At 41.8% G+C, this 19,473-nt stretch overlaps 1 protein-coding gene across 1 annotated transcript; it reads right to left on the bottom strand.

The window, feature by feature from the left end:
* Window positions 1-14,952: 14,952 nt before the first annotated feature.
* LOC309694787 (uncharacterized protein) lies at window positions 14,953-18,919 on the bottom strand. Its single transcript, XM_082514991.1, has 2 exons — window positions 18,872-18,919; window positions 14,953-16,246 (listed from the first exon to the last, which is right to left on the bottom strand). The coding sequence occupies exon 2, from the start codon at window positions 15,956-15,958 to the stop codon at window positions 14,960-14,962; it is 999 nt and encodes a 332-aa protein (XP_082371117.1). The 5' UTR covers window positions 15,959-16,246; window positions 18,872-18,919; the 3' UTR covers window positions 14,953-14,959.
* Between the last annotated feature and the right edge of the window lie 554 nt (window positions 18,920-19,473).

Genomic DNA, 19,473 nt, shown 5'->3' with positions numbered 1-19,473 from the left:
CAGGATACAAATAACATCAGGCTGATCCTGCCACGATTTGTTCCCCCTGTCTAAATCACGGACAAACAGTATCCCACAGTTGTTTATGTTTTTAAACCCATTTTGCACAGGATCATTAGGCGGTCCATTGTCCCTCTCGGTGGGTTACTCCCACAGGGTTTAAATCTGGGATTCTCCACCATTTGACCCTAGAACCGAAGAAGCTTCTCAAATGAGAGGTGAAACGTCTTCAAGCAACTTAAAGAAGTCCAGACGGTTTTCTTTCCAAGCTTCTTAGGCTACGTCCACATGTACATGGGTATTTTTGAAAACGGAGATTTTCTGTTTTCGTTTTAAAAAATAATCCCGTCCACACGTAAAGGCAGAAATGAAGGAAAACGCTGCTAGGAACATGCCAAAGCAACAGGTGGCGATATATTCCTAACCGTGCAGAAATGTTGGCCAATCAGAAGTCTAGAAGCCTCGGTGGGAAAAAGCTGGGGCATAGAAGCAGAACCGAGTCGTATGTGTGGAGGGACAGTAACTGTGTGTGTATATGTAAGCATTTAAACACTGCAGAGAGTACAATTAACAGTAACAGTATTGTAGAAATTAATTTCACCGAAACAATAACGTGGCGCACAGTGTAATGTCAAAAAATGTGCACACCTTTGACGCTGCGTTTTCTGCGTTTTTCTCGTCCACATGTAAATGCAAAAACTGAGTTTTCAAAAATATCCACCCTGGCCAGAGTTTTTAAAAATCTCAGTTTTCAGTGACCAAAAACGCCGTTTACGTGTGGACGAAAGGTGCAAACGCATATGTGGACGTAGCCTTAGACTACGATGACCTGGATGACTGAGAACCTTCACAGACATCTTAAGAGTATAGGACAACTAAGGGTACAGAATGTGTGCAAACCTGTTGGCCAATTACAAAAAAAAAAAGTTTCCTAAGGAATGGAATAGGCAATGAGAAATTTCTCATAAGGATTTAAAATATTTGAACTACCAGTGTCTAATACTGATAGGACATTTTTGTATACACAACATTGTAACATATTTGAATAATATTAACAATTAAACAATAAATCAGGAAATAGAAAGCAGATAAGGTCAGTGAAATTGTTTGCATTATTTTATGTTTTCAGCTCCGAGTAAACAATTCCTTTTTTGAACCAGATGAGTACCAGATGTGCATCACAATTCTACAGTTTCTACAGTGGAATCAGTGTGGCTATCACTTTAAAGTCTCTTTGGGCTGGTTTGTGTTCTCAGCTTTTTGTTCAAACATAAAAACTAAAAGGGAGATTTTGTGTGTGTCCTCTTTGGGATAGGGATGTGTATTGGTGTGTCGAACTGTACCATATAAGTTTTAGATTACCTGGTATTTAACTGGTTAAAATGTGTTTCGGGTCATTTTACAGAGTACCGAGAAATAATTGGGACCTCCAGTTTGTTGCGATTCCACGATTACAGAAATTGTAATCAACAGTTTACTACATTTTTTCCCCCGATGCTCCATATTTTCTCATTTATGCAAACAAATGATAGAAAACACTTGGTATAAAAGTACAGTTCATTTACACCTCTTGCTGGTGGCAATATTCTAATTCAAAGTCACTGCTCTGTTGTTGCACACCATACTTCATACCAGGTGATGCTAATGATTTATAATGGCCACCAAGCTGCTTCTGCCATCTCTCATTAGTGCAAAGAAATGGAAAAAACAGTATCCTTCTATCCTTATTTAGCAGTGCCTACAATAAAATGCTTTGCCACAAAAGGAAATCCACCATCCATCCATTCGCTTCCGCTTCTCCTTTTCAGGGTCGCAGGGGGCGCTGGAGCCTATCCCAGCTGTCATAGGGCGAGAGGCGGGGTACACCCTGGACAGGTCGCCAGTCTGTCGCAGGGCGGAAATCCACCATAGATTACCATTTGCAAGGACTTAAGCATCAGCAAGAGAACATCAAACAGCAAGAACATCTGAAGATGAACGCTGTCCGAACTTCAAACTGGAATGACCGTGGCAGGAGCAAAAGGAAACAAAGTAAGAAACTAATGCAATACACTCACATAATGGTAAGTAATATATAAATGAAACCTCATTAGTACATGTTTGCTAAGCTAACAAGTTTGTTCAGGTGTTGCTAATGCTAGCACATGAAAAATATAAGGTGAAGAAAGTGGCATACTAATATTATATGTTAATTATGACTGGGTTACACACTTGGTGGTCCAGTCGATGCATTGGTCTGTTTTTGTCACCCTTAGCATTGTACTGTGTGCACAAATGCATTTCTGCTTACCAGTATTTTAGCTAACTAGCTCCATCCTCAACTCCCAGACAAACTGAATGGCCAGAGGCAAACATTTGTTTTCTATAAATTTACTGTGTGTTTGTGTGCGTGTTAGTGTGTTAATGCAAAGAAACTGCAGTAACACAGCTGTTGTTTGTTAATGTCTCATGATGTAATAATAACAAAATAACTTTTGTGTTTTTGAGATTCTGATCGGATGAGATTTATCCTCTCAATTTTCACTGACTTTGCTATGTGGCTCCCAAATATATCTTAATCTTATTAAATAAATCATCGTTATCTTCTAAGTCTGGGTCTGCTTTTGCACCGCACTCAACATCCCCCTTTTCATAGTCTGACCGTTCTCTCGTGAGGCAGTTTCTGTCTGAAAAGGTCTTAAATGGTGAAAGAAGGCAAGGCAAGGCAAGTTTATTTGTATAGCACAATTCAACAACAAGGTGATTCAAAGTGCTTTACAGAGACATTAGAAACAAGAACAAATAAAAAGCATGATTTAAAATTGAATAAAACAAGCAAATAAACTAACTAACTAATTAACAAACAAACAAACAAACAACAGTATATAAAATCAAAACAGATAAAATCAGAACAGTAGATAAAATCAGTAGTTAAATGTAAGTTTTGAAATTTAAGCTTAAAGTGTGGATTTGGTGCTTTATTCAAATGCAGCTGAGAACAGGTGAGTCTTCAACCTGGATTTAAATAAACTGAGTGTTTCAGCTGATCTGAGGCTTTCTGGGAGTTTGTTCCAGATATAAGGAGCATAAAAGCTGAATGCAGCTTCTCCGTGTCTGGTTCTGACTCTGGGAACTGATAAAAGACCGGATCCAGATGACCTGAGGGATCTGGATGGTTCATACTGGGTCAGGAAAGAAAGAAGGAAAAGATAAACGAAAAATGCACAGTTAAAGGAAAAATATATCAGGGGAACCTGCTGTTGCTGTTATCTTTGATGAGACACCAGATACAGATCATGGCCCCTTTGAAAAAAGATGACTCTGAAAGAATCCTAGCATATCCTGCTCACCGTTTTCTTGGATGTAAACCACTTCACAGTTCCATTGTCAGTTGTCAAAAACACTTTAACAGTATGACATTCCCAATTGTCTTTGACAATACAACCTACATGCTGAAAGCATACTGGCAGTGTTGGGAGGTAACACATGTACTGGCATTACATATTTAAAATACAAAATATTAGTAACTGTATTCCATTACAGTTGCTGTTTAAAAAGGTGATAATTAGAATACTGTTACTTTGTTGAAATAAATGGATTACACAGTGGTCTTTTCCTGTTTCATATGTTAGGCTATCCCCTCTCTAATTTTGGCAATTTCATGCATTGCCGGAGACCCAAACAAAACACGCAATAAGAGGCTCTAATGTCCTGTTCATGTTGATGGCGTCAGTTACACAATGGACCCGGAGCCAGCACAACAGAGCCAGCAGCGTGCGAGCAGTAATGCATTTCTTACTTGGAAATTCCAACACCACTTCACATGTAAAGAAGAAAGGGATGGGCAAAATCTGGCTGTTGAATGCAAACTCTATATACAGTACAACCAAGCTGCTCTCAGCATCAAAAGACTCCACCTCCAACTTAAAGAAACATCTGGAAGTAAGTATTTAAAAACTAACATTAGCCTACTGCGGCTACCCTGTTTTAGTTGTGGTAGCTACCTGGGTTATGTCCCACTTCAGTATCTTCGATGCACTATTGTTGTGCACCGACTGCAGACGGTTAGACTTGATGGATAGCATTAACAACCTGTTAGCTGCAAATAATCATGTGCAGTTCTGAAAGCAGTCCATGAACTAACCTCGGCTAACGGCAGCTAACAATGTTAGCTCAGTGGCGAGTAACCTTCAGTAATAGTAATAAATCACACAGCAATAGTACATTCATGTAGTTGTAAAAAGCATGATAATATATTAAGTAATCCAAAGTATTCAGAATACGTTACTCTCATTGAGTAACTTAACGGAATATGTTACAAACTACATTTTGTGCCATGTATTCTGTAATCTGTAGTGGAATACATTTTAAAAGTAACCTTCCCAACACTACATACAGTGGCTTGCAAAAGTATTCGGCCCCCTTGAACTTTTCCACATTTTGTCACATTACAGCCACAAACATGAATCAATATCATTGGAATTCCTCGTGAAAGACCAACACAAAGTGATGTACATGTGAGAAGTGGAACGAAAATCATACATGATTCCAAATATTTTTTACAAATAAATAACTGAAAAGTGGGGTGGGGTACTTGTTTCTACAGTCAGTTCATATAACCTGCATAGCACATCATTGAATTTGATTGGGATGTAATTGAGTAAGATATTATTCTTAGCAGGGGGTAAAAAAGAAGGTACCTGTCTCATTCGGCAGACAATCTGGAAGGCTCTAAAGCACAGTGCAATGCACTGAAATTTTTAAGCATAAAACATAACAGTCAGTGGTATTACTTGTAAGGTTTCTAATGAAGTGCTATTTCAAACAGTTGAAGAAGGTTATATAGAAGAATGTAGGCACTGTTGGTGTGAGTTTATGTCCATATCAGAAATTTTAATACATAAGAAAAGAAAATGCAGATCATATGCAAGCTGTCTACTTTTTTCCCTCCTTTTCATCTATTTTGACAATTTAGATGGGACTTACTAAGAATTAAAAACACAAAATCTCTCACAAATCTTTAGAACATACAACCACAAAACCAATCATTTCTCAGAATTCTGGAGGAACTGAATAATGTAACCAGTAGTGGAATGAATTACTTTCTCTGGTGAGTAATTAAGTAACCTACTGCATTAAGTTTCAGAAACTACTCGGTAATGTGTAATACATTACATTATTGGTTTTGAGTAACAAACATAACAGTGCTCTCATGTTAACAACACAACCATCTTATGGGCCAGATTGGACCCTTTAGTGGGCAAATTCTGACCCATGGACCATATATTTGACAAAAGCCTTCACACAAACCAAGCTGTGGATGGACATTGTTTTCACAAGTATAAAAAAGGCCTGTGTTGTGGTACAAGGACGCCACAAGATAAATCTAAGTGTGAGAAATTTGTTTAAGCACAACCCTAAAAGATGATTATACATTATGCCTGAACTGAAACACGCACATATTCTCTGCTGTCACTTCTAACTGCAGAGGCTGTTTCCTTCCACAAACCTCCATTTTTTGAGGAGATAATTACACACCCCATACACAAGACAGACGAGGAATGAAAATAAACTCTCTCTTTTCTTCCCACCGTCGATCAGCAGAACTGAGCTATTGGCTGATGGCACAGCCGAGGTGACAGATTGTACAAAGGAAAGGAAAGGAAGCCAAAACAAGAGAGACACTGTAACGGATAGGCAGGAAGAGAGAGAGAGAAGAGGAGGGATGAGACACGGATAGAAGGAGAGATAAGATTGGAAATGACGAGGTGACATGTGAGTAAGCAGGCTACATGAGAAAGAGGGGGAGATGGAGGCAATAAAAGGAGAAAAAGGTTGATATGGCAGGTGGATGGGACACGAAAGACATCTAAAAGAGAATAAGAAAAGAGACGAGAGAGCATGGGGTGATTGAGAAAAAGAAGAAATGGAAAACAAGCAGAAATAAATGAGGTGAAAAATGAAACAGGTGAGGGAGAGAAAATGGGGGATGGGAATAAGGGAGAGACAAAGAAAGGATGCACAAGGAGAGAGAAGCAGGAAAAAACAGGAGCATATTTCATGTTTCTGACACACCCCATAACTCAGGTTGAGAATGCACCTGCACACCTGGCAGACAGAGATCAGAAACCAGGACAAAGAGTTTACATGTCAAAGTCTCTCGCTGGCAAGTTACTCAATCTGTTCTTCGTGTTACTGAAACTAAAATATGATGTTTCCAAGCACAAAAGCAGCATATTTAGAAAGATTAAAATATTTTGGAAAGAGGTCAGAGAGACATGTGAGAAGAATAGAATGTATAAGAGTTGAGAATTTTAAACTAGACTGAAAGCTAACGCGTGCTAGCTCGTTTTACTGTTTCAGTTCTGTGTGTGTTTTGCCGAAAATCCTCAGAAATGAATCAAAACAACAAGCAAGAAAAAAATGTGATTCTGAGAGGCATCTTACATGTGAGTCACGTGTTTTAGAAAAAAATCTGCATTCTTTATCCAGAGTGCTTGGAATTGATGGCTCTATCCGGTCGTTCAGTGATGACGTGACGAATCCTATTTCCGGGCCTAAAGTAGTGTGCGTTTAATATGGCTTTTATGTTGTTAACATGTTTAATGTTTCGTATTTTCTTCTATTTAATCTCAAAAAGCTCCTAAAACAGTCAGTGATCACTGTTGACCTCCCTCGGCTGTTATTACCGCTAATCATTTATTTAAGCTCAGTTTTTAAAACCTTACCATGTAACTACAGCACAGCCCATGCAGCAGTATATGAATGACTAACCCCGTATTGTTGATGGATTGTCTCAGTTGTCCTCCTGACTGAAGTTTAGTCCTTTTACAGCATCCTGCCATGCGATTACATTTGTTCCTGACCACCGAGAACACTCACGTTAACTTTTATCGAGTGGAAAAAAAGTTAGCTTGTTTAAATTATGCTAACATAGCTGTGTCGCTAGCGGTCACGTAGCACATCATTATATACCAGCTAGCCAAACTTCAGTAACCCTACAAACGTCACTGCTGTTTAGTTTTCTGTCTTCATTTATGTTGAAAGTGATAACAGAGCTGTACGTTTTAATTTGTTTCCAAAACCCCGCAGTCAGGACATGCTATATTGTATTTAGATAGAAGCTAGCGAGCTAACTTCCTGCTAATTTCTAACTCCGTTAAATGTCATAAATTCCGTTTTCATGGATTCCTGGATGTTAAACTCAATTGTTACACCTGGTAGAGCAGAACGCTGATCATTTTATTAAAGATGAAAGACTTTAGACAGTTTTTCAACTCTCAGTAATGCCATAGTGATCATTGGATATATGGACCTGCAGCGGAGTTTAGGCCCAGACACGGCTAGTGACGTCAGACTGAACGATCGGATTGTGGTATAGCATCATTTTGCTCCCACTTCTTTCTTTGATCTGAGCGTTCACATTCTGATGGCTGCGGTAATTCATTGGTTTCATGAGGTCAAATATTTTGTGAATGATGTGCCTTGACTACCACAATCACCAAAGCCGAACGCTTCAACTTATCAGAATGATACTTTGGGGAATTTTGACCCTCATTTCAATCAGGTTGAGTGCTGGTCTTTGACTGAGTCACTGCAGCATATTTCTTTTCTTTTTCAGCCTTTCTTTTGCATATTTACTAGTATGGTTGGGGTCATTCTTCAGCTGCATGACTCAGTTTTGGCTGTTGGACAATTAGCCTCACGTTTGACTTTAGAATACTTTATTATTCAGAAGTGTTCATGGTTGACTCAATGACTGGGTGATGCCCAGATCCTATAGCTGCAAAACAAGCCCAAACCATCACCCATCCATCACTGTGCTTGACAGCTGGTAAAATTTGGTCATTCCAGGCATTGCCGGAAACCCAAACAAAACACATAATAAGAGGCTCTGACCGGAAATCTGACAGTGCAATGCAAACTCTGTTTACCAGCAACCCAACTGGTTTTAGCGTCAAAAGAAACATCTGGAAGTAAGTTCTTTTTTTAAAAGCATACAGCAACTACATTGTTTTAGTTGTGGTAGCTACCTGGGTTACGTCTCTCTTCAGTATTTTTGAGGTACTATTGCTGTGTGATTTATTACGATTACCGAAGGCTGCATTACAACCTGCTAGCTGCGAATAATCATGTGCAGTTCTGAAAGCAATACCAACTAGATTTTTACTAGAAAGAAAACATATTACTGATACAGAAATAGTTTTCTATATGAGATCACTGCAAAAAGTGCAGCTTTACCTAATGTCCACCCTACTGTTACTCATTTTATATTAAGATTTAAAAATCTAGTTGGTATTGCTTTCAGAACCGCACATGATTATTTGCAGCTAACAGGTTGTTAATGCTATCCATCAAGTCTAATAGTCTGCAGTCCATGAACTAACCTCGGCTAACGTCAGCTAACATTGTTAGCTCGGTGGCGAGTAACCTTCAGTAATAGTAATAAATCACACATCAATAGTACATTCATGTAGTTATAAAAAGGATGACAACATATCAAGTAATCCAAAGTACTAAGAATACATTAGTCATATTGAGTAACTTAACGGAATATGTTACAAACTACATTTAGAGGCATGTAGTCTGTAATCTTTAAAAGTAACCTTCCCAACACTGATTATGGACAAACATTTCCATTTTGGTCTTATCTCCCAAGGACGTTGGCCTGTAACAGTGCATACTCATAAAACTGTCAATGAATTGATTGCATGAATGTTTTATACACAAAGTCATTATTTATCAATATTTTCACATCTGGATGTGTTCATCCTTTATGAACACACTTAGAACTCCCTATGATCATGCATATGAACAAAACATCTTTAAAACCAATATTACTACTACTGATTATTATTATTATTTTCTTTTAGTCATTATTTAATGCATCACAAAATCCTCAGAACAACATTACATTGCAGGTTAAAAAACTTTAACCTTAATTTAAACATATTCTAGTATTCTGTATCTCATTTTATCTTTAATCATCTTTCATTGCAGGCAGGGAGCACGAGCCCGCTGATTTAGAATAAGTTTGATTTACTAACGAACGCATAGTGTTAAATATTAAAAAAAAACATCTTTTCACATGACTTGTGAAGCCAAATTTCCCTTTAAGCTACTACTATAAACACCTTAAGTTATTTGTTACCCTATTTTTGTCCACGCATACTTTCAAACTTTGAACTTTAAACATATTTGTGCCACCTTTAAAGCATGCTTAACATTCACTGTTAACTTGAATGAAATAGAAGAGGAGTCAAACAAACACAGATGTGAAAATGCAAGAGTACAAATGAGAGCAAAACGCATGCTGGAAAAGCAGTGAAGCATGGAAGAAAATGAAAAAATGGGAGAAAGATAAGGGAAAATGACTGAAATGAAGAGAGCTAATTCAAGTATTGGAGAGCAAAGATGAAAAAAGGTTTCATCGCACTCTCATGGTCAGATGTGGTGGTGAAAATAGGGCTAGGTGAGATGAAGAAGACATAAGGTAAGGACAAATGACAGACTGCAAAGGAGGGATGGGTGGAGGACCCAAAGACAGCTATTGTCACCCCACCTGCCTGTGATGGTAGGATTTCCGGCACTAGTGGTGTTGTTTTCTCTCCTTTATGTGGTTTACAGCCCCCAGGATATGTGGAGGCATTGGGATATCTTTACACACTTCCTGTACCGCACAAAGCTGCCTACCGTTGCTCTGCAGATCACAAGATAATCCCAACAGAGACCAAGAAACAAGAGACCCTGGTGAGGCGTCACGTCACACCCGACACTGCTTTAAACATGTCACATACAAAATAGCCTTAATCATACTGTAGCTGTTTTCATGTCTGTTTTCATATCCACTGATTGTTCTGCGGCGATTGCTTGTAAGAGTTAAGGATAACTATGTGCTGAACAGAAAAACCTTGAGGCAGGTGGACTGCTGTCAGCCAAGAGCAAGGCTCCAGACTAACCAAAATTTGTTGAAGACTAAGAAAATAGAGCTTGGTGTGATGAAGCTCCAGTTCTGCTGAGGCGTCAGAATATGTCACAATCTTGTGTCAGCAGTGTGATCTACTGACCCAGCCTGGCTGGTGTAACCAGTCCAGGATTCTGCTGGCAGTGTCACATTATGAGGACTGTTTTAAAGACAGTCAACCATAGTTCAGATCCTTCATTCTGATTACTGCTGCTGAACATGTGCTTTGCATACTATGTTGGTGGTACAACTTCTATCAGACAATCACTGCATCACAAAGCAAAAGTCAGCTTAAACTGCTTGCTTAACTGCTTAAATGTGCTTATGAATAAGAGGATTGATTGAAGGCAGTGGCGTCCTTAATCACCTGATCTCCATCCTGGCTGGGACATGGCAGAATGGGGGATGATGATGAATTATTGTTTTCGTTTTTTGTTTCTTTTGTTGTACAATATACAATAATGATACAATTTTATTTAAACAGTCAATCTACAAAAAATGCACAAATAATAGTGAAAAGCGATGCTTAATGGTTACATTTGCCACTAAAGCACAGACTTAGAGACGTCACCTACTAAACCTGCTTCCTTGAGGTTTATTACCAATTGTAAATACCTGACCCATCACTGTGATTTGTACTTAAGAGTAAAATGGCCTTCTTTGGCCATTAGAAGACAGGGGCATTGGTACACTTTTATTTACAAAGCTATGCTAGGATTGCTGCCTCCTTATATTTGTACAGAGCTGGGTAAGAAAGCCTTTGTCCACTCTGCACCTTTTTCGTGGAACATGTTACAGAAAGACTGGAAACTGACTGAACTGTTGTCTTTAAATGTTTTTAAAACTAAACTCAAAGGCCTACAGGCTGCCTCAATAATGTGTAATTGTTTTGTGTAATTTTAACTTTGTTTGTTTGTATGTATTTGTCTTGAAATATGCTGCCTCTTGGCCAGGACTCCCTTGAAAAAGAGGTCTTTGATCTCAACGGGACATTCCTGGTTAAATAAAGGTTAAATAAAAAAAACTAAATGGCAGAGAAGGATTAAGATCTCTGTCTAAACAAATAAATAAATCTGGGTAAATTCCCAGATGATTAAACATGCAACTATTTTGCTGGCAATAACTGAAATGAGTAAAGAAACTCAACAGCCTATTTATGCAAGATAATTCCTCATTTTATTGGGGGTGTTATATTGGTTGGGTCTGATTATTGGGGGGGGTCATAACCCCCCTGGAAATTACGCCCCTGGATACAACATAGTGAGGACAGGAGTTTTGAGAAGGTGTCAATATTGTACTTTGTTGCTGTTGCTGTCATATTCAGTGTAAATATTGCTTGGATCAAAGGATGGTGTGATGCAGTCTTTTTGTTTTAGAGAGTCTTTTATCAAACTAGCTTCTGCTGAAAAGTGTCTCAGATACGTATTTGTTTGCATTATTGTTGCAGATGTCATATTAATGAGATGAAAACGGTTTGTTAGGTTTGTGGCAGCTTAATAAAATATCACGGAATGAAATACTTGTTTGGATTTGGCACATCCTTCGAACCTCTAGGTCTCACTACCAGGAAACAAACCCAGAAAGGCATTGCACTGCTACAGCAAAAGTCTCTTGAATTGTGCAGGTCACTAGTTAGAAGCCAGCAGCGTGATACTTTGTCTAATTTGATTCAATATAAGCAACAGCAGACTTGAATTACAGGGTGAAAATCCCGAAGACTTTCCAATCCAATAATATGTACCATAACACCCTCATCTGCTGGCAGGAAACCTGCCTCTTGGGCCTCTTCAGTCACCATGAGAGAGCATCACTTCACTGAATCTGTAGACATTTCTCAGCCTTCCTCTTTCTCAGCTGACTGACGCATTTGTGGAGCTGAATAATGACACTTGTTGGCTGCACAAAAGCAGCTGGTAGCTTCTGTTGCCAACGATGACAAGCAGAATCGCCTTACTCCGGCTGGAACAATGGAGGGCTGCGTTGATACGGTATTGTGTGTCAGTGTTATCTGTGGCTCAGCCCCGTGAAGATTTGTTCCACCACAAATAAGATTTTATTTCTTGAGAAGCCCCCATGCCACAAAGAAGTGGCTGAAATGCCTCCCTTTACTCCTGGAGGTCCAGAGGATGAACACAAACAAAGCCCTCAGGATCACAGATTCACAGCTGTTTGTGAAGTGCGGGTCTTATGAGGCTTAAAGACAAAATCCAACTTAAAACACGAGTCACCTATGTTGCTCCTGTGATCCACAAAGCGTAGCGGTGATCTTCCTGTCCCTGATCGGGGAATTTTGAGACACACGCAACCCCTTCATAAAGCAGCAGTGTCTGTGGTGACAGACAGTGAGACAAATCTAGCACCTGCTCCACTAAAAACAAACACCATGCTTGTACTCACGGTAATCCTACACTTCTGTGCTGTTTAGCTCCTCGTTTTAACTTCATAATGACATGACTAGGACACAGTAGATGATTTTTTTTTCTTATTTGGACAGTTTGGTGGCCTCACAGCAAGAATGCCCTGGATGGATATTCTGTTGTTGGGAATCCTGATGGCATGCATACATTATTAATGTTATTAGCATTTGGTAGGTGTTTCTTCTTATGTTGATTAGGTTTAAATGAAACCCTTTTTGATGGCATGGCAACTGATTTTGTTTTCAAAAAATAATTAAAATAGTAAATATTGACTGAGTGTAATGCTTTATTCAGCCACTTGGGGGCAGCATAAAGAGTTGGACAGCACTTTGTGACATTAAAGCATTAATACTTTTTTTTTTTTTACCCTTTTTGGGTTTGGTTTTTTTTTTTAACGCTCCACTGGACTAGGCACTTACCAAGTGTTTGATCTGAACATCTTTCCCTTCCGTGGTTTATGAGTGGTAATTGTGAAATTCACAAAAACTAGGCATAAAGATCAAGAGATGAAATAGCTGTGCAATAAAGCTTTCCTCTGATTTTGTGTAGGTTAAACTTGGAAAACTTTCAGTTTGGTTGTTCCCTTCATGCTTGTTTGCTCAGCTTTGGTACTAATTCTTTTTTCAAAAGCATTTGCATCACCTCTCTTAGGTAAGGCCATCTAAAATGCAGCCTTAAACAACATTACGCATAAAGGACTAAAATCATCTACATGACACCCCCTGTGCAACTGATGATGTGACAGCAGGACAGCCCTAAACCCTCACAGACTTCAAGAAAGTGCTCATCAAAGTCTTTAAGTCTATGATTGTGGACAGTGGAACACATAAATGACCAGTTACTGCCAGCAATCTTGGTTAACAAGACTGTATTCAAAGACTTTGGGTGCATTGCGCAGGCACAGATGTCTGCTATTCAATGCTAAACATCAGTACTAGTACAATATTAGGATTTCACCGATATAAACAAGAGACTTCTTTGGATGTATGTACACTCTGATAGAAGTCAGATAACTGCATTAAAAACAATTCAAAACATGGTGGAGAGGTGCAATCCCATGACTGAGATTAGTGGAGATGAATGGTGGCAGACAGCTGCAGCTACAACCAACTGTGTCAGGATCCATCTGTCTGCCAAAGCAGCCATCCTCTTAACTTGAAGCCTCACGTTGAAATGGGTATGTTTAAAAAAAATTATATCTTGTAATGTGTAAGTGGAAAATTGGTAATTTTTCTACCTGACTGTAACATGCCGATGTCTGCTGTGAACTCTCGATTTGTAACAACTTTATAGTTGAGCGTCTGTGTGGATTGACTCACTTTTGTTTGCAGCTCCATGATCTGTTTTTGACACTTCTACACTGGCTTCATTTGTCAGGTCCAAAGGTTAACAACTTGGACTTAACGTAAGTCAGGATGAGAGATAAAGAAATACAAACAACATGTATACATCATGTTTTTCTTTTCTTGAGGTGTGACTGGCAAATCTTCTTCTGCGGTTCCTTAAACAGGTAGTGACAGAGGATAGACTCATGATGTTAACCTTTTTGAATTGTATTTTCATATCCCATGTTATCACCTAACCTAGGTTAGTCTCTAACACAGTCTGATATTACTTGTAATTAAACTAAGCTCTATCTTTAACCACATCTTAACCCAAAAAAGAATTAGAAGAGCTCGGGAACAAAAAGTCCTCTCTTCTTAAGCTTTGAATGGCAAATTTATCTCCCTAACTAAAAAGGTACAAGAACACACACACATACAACAACTGCAGAGTTTACTATAGCTGTCTACCACCAGCACTTCAGGAGTAAATCAATAACATCTACTGTGTGCTAGAACACACACACAGACGCACACACACAGAATTCAAAACCCAGACCCCCCTCCCTGTGACCAAACAACAGGTGATCAGCTGCAAATGGGTGAAGTGAAGTAGGTAGGGGGAGGGGGGAATAAGACCATTCATCACCACGGGGGCTGCCACCGTCTCCCTTCTCTGCAAAGGAACACGCTGTAGCAGACATCTCCATTTAAAAGCACTCGATCAGCAGCTAAACAAACTCAGGCCCTCAGGTCACGCAGCCGGGGCCACACAACTGGGTTTGAAGCTTGGTAGAAGTGCAGCGCAGCCTCCTATTAGGGCGAAGTTCAAAGGAGAAGCACACACAGACACACACACACACACGTTCTCAATCACTGGCAGCAAAGCAGAGTGGACTGAAGTGAGGTCAGCAGATCAAACAGTACCTGTGGGCTGTTAAGCAAACAGAGTCACCATGCGATCTTTAATAATCTACAATTTGTGGTTTGTTTTTGCACAAACTTCACATAGTTTATTTGTTTTGGGATTTATTATTCTTATATAATTATAAGATATATATGAGTATGCATGAACTAGAGCTTTAAGAAGACTCAAAATTTTAAATAAACTGGAATTATTAGTGTTGTACGCCACATCCCCATTGAGGTCCTGATGAAGGCTCTTAGGGTCCTGTTGATCTTGATATATATATATATATATATATATATATATATATATATATATATAAACACCCAGCACGCCCCTGCGGGCGGTTTATCCTTCAAGCTCGGGTCCTCTACCAGAGGCCTGGGAGCTTGAGGGTCCTGCGCAGTATCTTAGCTGTTCCCAGGACTGCGCTCTTCTGGACAGAGATCTCCGATGTTGTTCCCGGGATCTGCTGGAGCCACTCGCCTAGCTTGGGAGTCACCGCACCTAGTGCTCCGATTACCACGGGGACCACCGTTACCTTCACCCTCCACATCCTCTCGAGCTCTTCTCTGAGCCCTTGGTATTTCTCCAGCTTCTCGTGTTCCTTCTTCCTGATGTTGCTGTCATTCGGAACCGCTACATCGATCACTACGGCCGTCTTCTTATGTTTGTCTACCACCACTATGTCCGGTTGGTTAGCCACCACCATTTTGTCCGTCTGTATCTGGAAGTCCCACAGGATCTTAGCTCGGTCATTCTCCACCACCCTAGGGGGCATCTCCCATTTTGACCTCGGGACTTCCAGGTTATACTCGGCACAGATGTTCCTGTACACTATGCCGGCCACTTGGTTATGGCGTTCCATGTATGCCTTGCCTGCTAGCATCTTGCACCCTGCTGTTATGTGCTGGATTGTCTCTGGGGCATCTTTACACAGCCTGCACCTGGGGTCTTGCCTGGTGTGATAAACCCCAGCCTCTATGGATCTTGTGCTCAGAGCTTGTTCTTGTGCTGCCATGATTAGTGCCTCTGTGCTGTCTTTCAGTCCAGCTTTGTCCAGCCACTGGTAGGATTTCTGGATATCAGCCACCTCCTCTATCTGCCGGTGGTACATACCGTGCAGGGGCCTGTCCTTCCATGATGGTTCCTCGTCTCCCTCCTCTTTCTTGGGTTTCTGCTGCCTGAGGTATTCACTGAGCACTCGGTCAGTTGGGGCCATCTTCCCAATGTATTCTTGGATGTTTGTTGTCTCATCCTGGACTGTGGTGCTGACACTCACCAGTCCCCGGCCCCCTTCCTTCCGCTTAGCGTACAGCCTCAGGGTGCTGGACTTGGGGTGAAACCCTCCATGCATGGTAAGGAGCATTCTTGTCTTTATGTCAGTGGCTTCTATCTCCTCCTTTGGCCAGCCTATTACCCCAGCAGGGTACCTGATCACGGGCAGGGCGTACGTGTTGATGGCCCGGATCTTGTTCTTACCATTCAGCTGACTCCTCAGGACTTGCCTGACCCTCTGCAGGTACTTGGTGGTTGCAGCTTTTCTAGCGGCCTCTTCATGGTTCCCATTCGCCTGCGGGATCCCCAAGTACTTGTAACTGTCCTCTATGTCTGCAATGTTGCCTTCTGGTAGTTCAATCCCCTCAGTTCTGACTACCTTCGATGTCTCGTTCACTCTTGGCATACAGCTTGATGTCATCCATGTACAGGAGGTGGCTGACAACTGCTCCGTTCCGTAGTCGGTATCCGTAGCCAGTCTTGTTAATGATCTCACTGAGGGGGTTCAGGCCTATGCAGAACAGCAGTGGGGACAGAGCATCTCCTTGGTAGATCCCGCACTTGATGGTAACTTGTGCTATGGGCTTGGAGTTGGCCTCTAGTGTTGTACGCCACATCCCCATTGAGTTCCTGATGAAGGCTCTTAGGGTCCCATTGATCTTGTACAATTCTAGGCATTCCAGTATCCAGCTGTGGGGCATTGAGTCATAGGCCTTCTTGTAATCAATCCAGGCAGTGCACAGGTTGGTCAGTCTGGTCTTGCAGTCTCGGCTGATTGTTCTGTCTACCAGTAGCTGGTGTTTTGCACCTCTGGTATTCTTGCCAATTCCTTTCTGTGTCCCGCTCATGTATTGACCCATGTGCCTGTTCATCTTAGCCGATATGATGCCTGACAGGAGCTTCCATGTAGTACTGAGGCAGGTTATTGGTCGGTAGTTGGAGGGGACCGGTCCCTTCTTGGGGTCCTTGGGGATCAGGACCGTCCGGCCTTCAGTTAGCCATTCCGGGTGTCTCTCGTTAACTAGCAGCTGGTTCATTTGTGCTGCCAGACGCTCGTGGAGTGCAGTCAGCTTCTTCAGCCAGTAGGCGTGAACCATGTCGGGCCCTGGTGCTGTCCAACTCTTCATACTGGAGACCCTTTCTTGGATATCTGCCACTGTGATGGTTACTGGACCCTGTTCAGGGAGGTCGCTGTGGTCTGCCCTCAGATCCACTAGCCACTGAGCATTGCCGTTATGGGTTGCATCCTTCTCCCATATGCTCTTCCAGTATTGCTCCGTCTCCAGCCTTGGTGGTGCTGTTCTCTTATTGTTCCCTTGCCACTGAGAGTACACCTTTGCTGGTTCTGTGGAGAACAGCTGGTTTATTCTCCTGCCTTCTATCTCTCTGGTGTACCTCCTCAAGCGGCTGGCCAAGGCTGTGAGTCTTTGCTTGGCAGTTTCCAAGGCCTCAGGTATGGACAGCTTGCTGTATTTCTTAGGCACCTTATTTGTCGCACCTTTCTGCAACTCCGTTAGTTGGCTAACCTCCCTCCGTGCTACTTTGATCTTGCCCTCTAGCCTCCTTCTCCATGGAGGGTACTGCCCCTTGTGGCTGTTCAACTTGTAGCCAAGCATCTCACTGATCACTGCTGCCGTATTGTAGATCAGCTTGTTAGTGTCGGTAATCGTGGTTGTAGGTATTGCCCGTAGTGCTGCATTAACATCATCTAGCAGACCTTCTGAGGGTACTTCACGTAATCTTGGTAACCGGCTACGGGGGATCCAGGTTTCAAGCTTGGCCATGATCCTATTTTTCAGGTCAGTTCCTCTCGCACTCAACGATCCTTCTCCTATCGCACTTGGGGCTATGTACCCAATCTTGGGTGGGGGTGATGATATCTCCCCCCTGACCTGGCGTCCTGACTCCTCCTTGCCGTAGCATTTGTGTTGTACCTCGTCAATCTCTAGCTGTGAGAGCAGTCCCTTCTTTCGAATGTTGGAACACTGAGCTACTAGTTGTTTCGCCGTCATTGTGGATGTTGGGTATCGAAGAATCCATAGGTCCCTCATCCTATTCATGTAGCCCCTTCCGCCGGGGTTACTTGCGTAGTAGCATTCCAACAACGCCCTGTTTTCGTCCCTTGCCCACCGATGCCTTCTTGTTCCAGTAGCCCACTTTTCGTCAGGGTGCCCTGGTTCCCCAACACCTGACGCGGACCTTGTTGATCCGGGCGACGTCCGAGCCGGCATGCCTTCATATTTATCTGTCTCGCTCATGTCTGCGGTAGGCTTGCTTAGCATAGGGGGTCTAGCCTTAGGACCCTTACTGGATACAGACGCCCCAGGCAGGAATCGAACTTGCGATCCTCTGTTCCAAAGGCGTGTAGTTTAACCACTACGCTATCCAGCTAACCACTACGCTATCCAGCTATATATATATATATATGTATATATATATACATTTATATATATATACATATGTATGTATAAAGGCTTCATATATATATATATATATATATATATATATATATATATATATATATATATATATATATATATATATATATATATATATAAGGCTTCATATATATATACGAAGGCTCTTAGGGTCCTGTTGATCTTGATATACAGGACCCTAAGAGCCTTCATCAGGACCTCAATGGGGATGTGGCGTACAACACTAGAGGCCAACTCCAAGCCCATAGCACAAGTCACCCTCAAGTGTGGGATCTCCCCAGGGGATGCTCTGTCCCCACTGCTGTTCTGCATAGGCCTGAACCCCCTCAGTGAGATCATTAACAAGACTGGCTATGGATACCGACTATGGAACGGAGCAGTTGTCAGCCACCTCCCGTACATGGATGACATCAAGCTGTATGTCAAGAGTGAACGAGACATCGATTCACTGATCCACACCACCAGGATATACAGCAATGACATCGGGATGTCATTCGGGCTGGAGAAGTGTAGTCGGATGATAACAAAGAGAGGGAAGGTAGTCAGAATTGAGGGGATCGAGCTACCAGAAGGCAACATTGCAGACATAGAGGACAGTTACAAGTACCTGGGGATCCCGTAGGCGAATGGGAACCATGAAGAGGCCGCTAGAAAAGCTGCAACCACCAAGTACCTGCAGAGGGTCAGGCAAGTCCTGAGGAGTCAGCTGAATGGTAAGAACAAGATCCAGGCTATCAACACCTACGCCCTGCCCGTGATCAGGTACCCAGCTGGTATAATAAGTTGGTCAAAGGAGGCGATAGAAGCCACTGACGTAAAGACAAGAAAGCTCCTTACCATGCATGGAGGGTTTCACCCCAAGTCCAGCACCCTGAGGCTGTACGCTAAGTGGAAGGAAGGGGGCCGGGGACTGGTGAGTGTCAGCACCACAGTCCAGGATGAGACAACAAACATCCAAGAATACATTGGGAAGATGGCCCCAACTGACCGAGTGCTCAGTGAATACCTCAGGCAGCAGAAACCCAAGAAAGAGGAGGGAGACGAGGAACCATCATGGAAGGACAGGCCCCTGCACGGTATGTACCACCGGCAGATAGAGGAGGTGGCTGATATCCAGAAATCCTACCAGTGGCTGGACAAAGCTGGACTGAAAGACAGCACAGAGGCA

Source organism: Aulonocara stuartgranti, assembly GCF_965226115.1.
Source record: "Aulonocara stuartgranti genome assembly, chromosome: 19".
NCBI lineage: Eukaryota > Metazoa > Chordata > Actinopteri > Cichliformes > Cichlidae > Aulonocara > Aulonocara stuartgranti.
This window is presented reverse-complemented; position numbering and strand designations above follow the sequence as displayed.

Excerpts from the sequence above, each read along its gene's own strand:
- LOC309694787 (XM_082514991.1), bottom strand. The coding sequence starts at position 15,958 with ATGCTCCTTACCATGCATGGAGGGTTTCACCCCAAGTCCAGCACCCTG.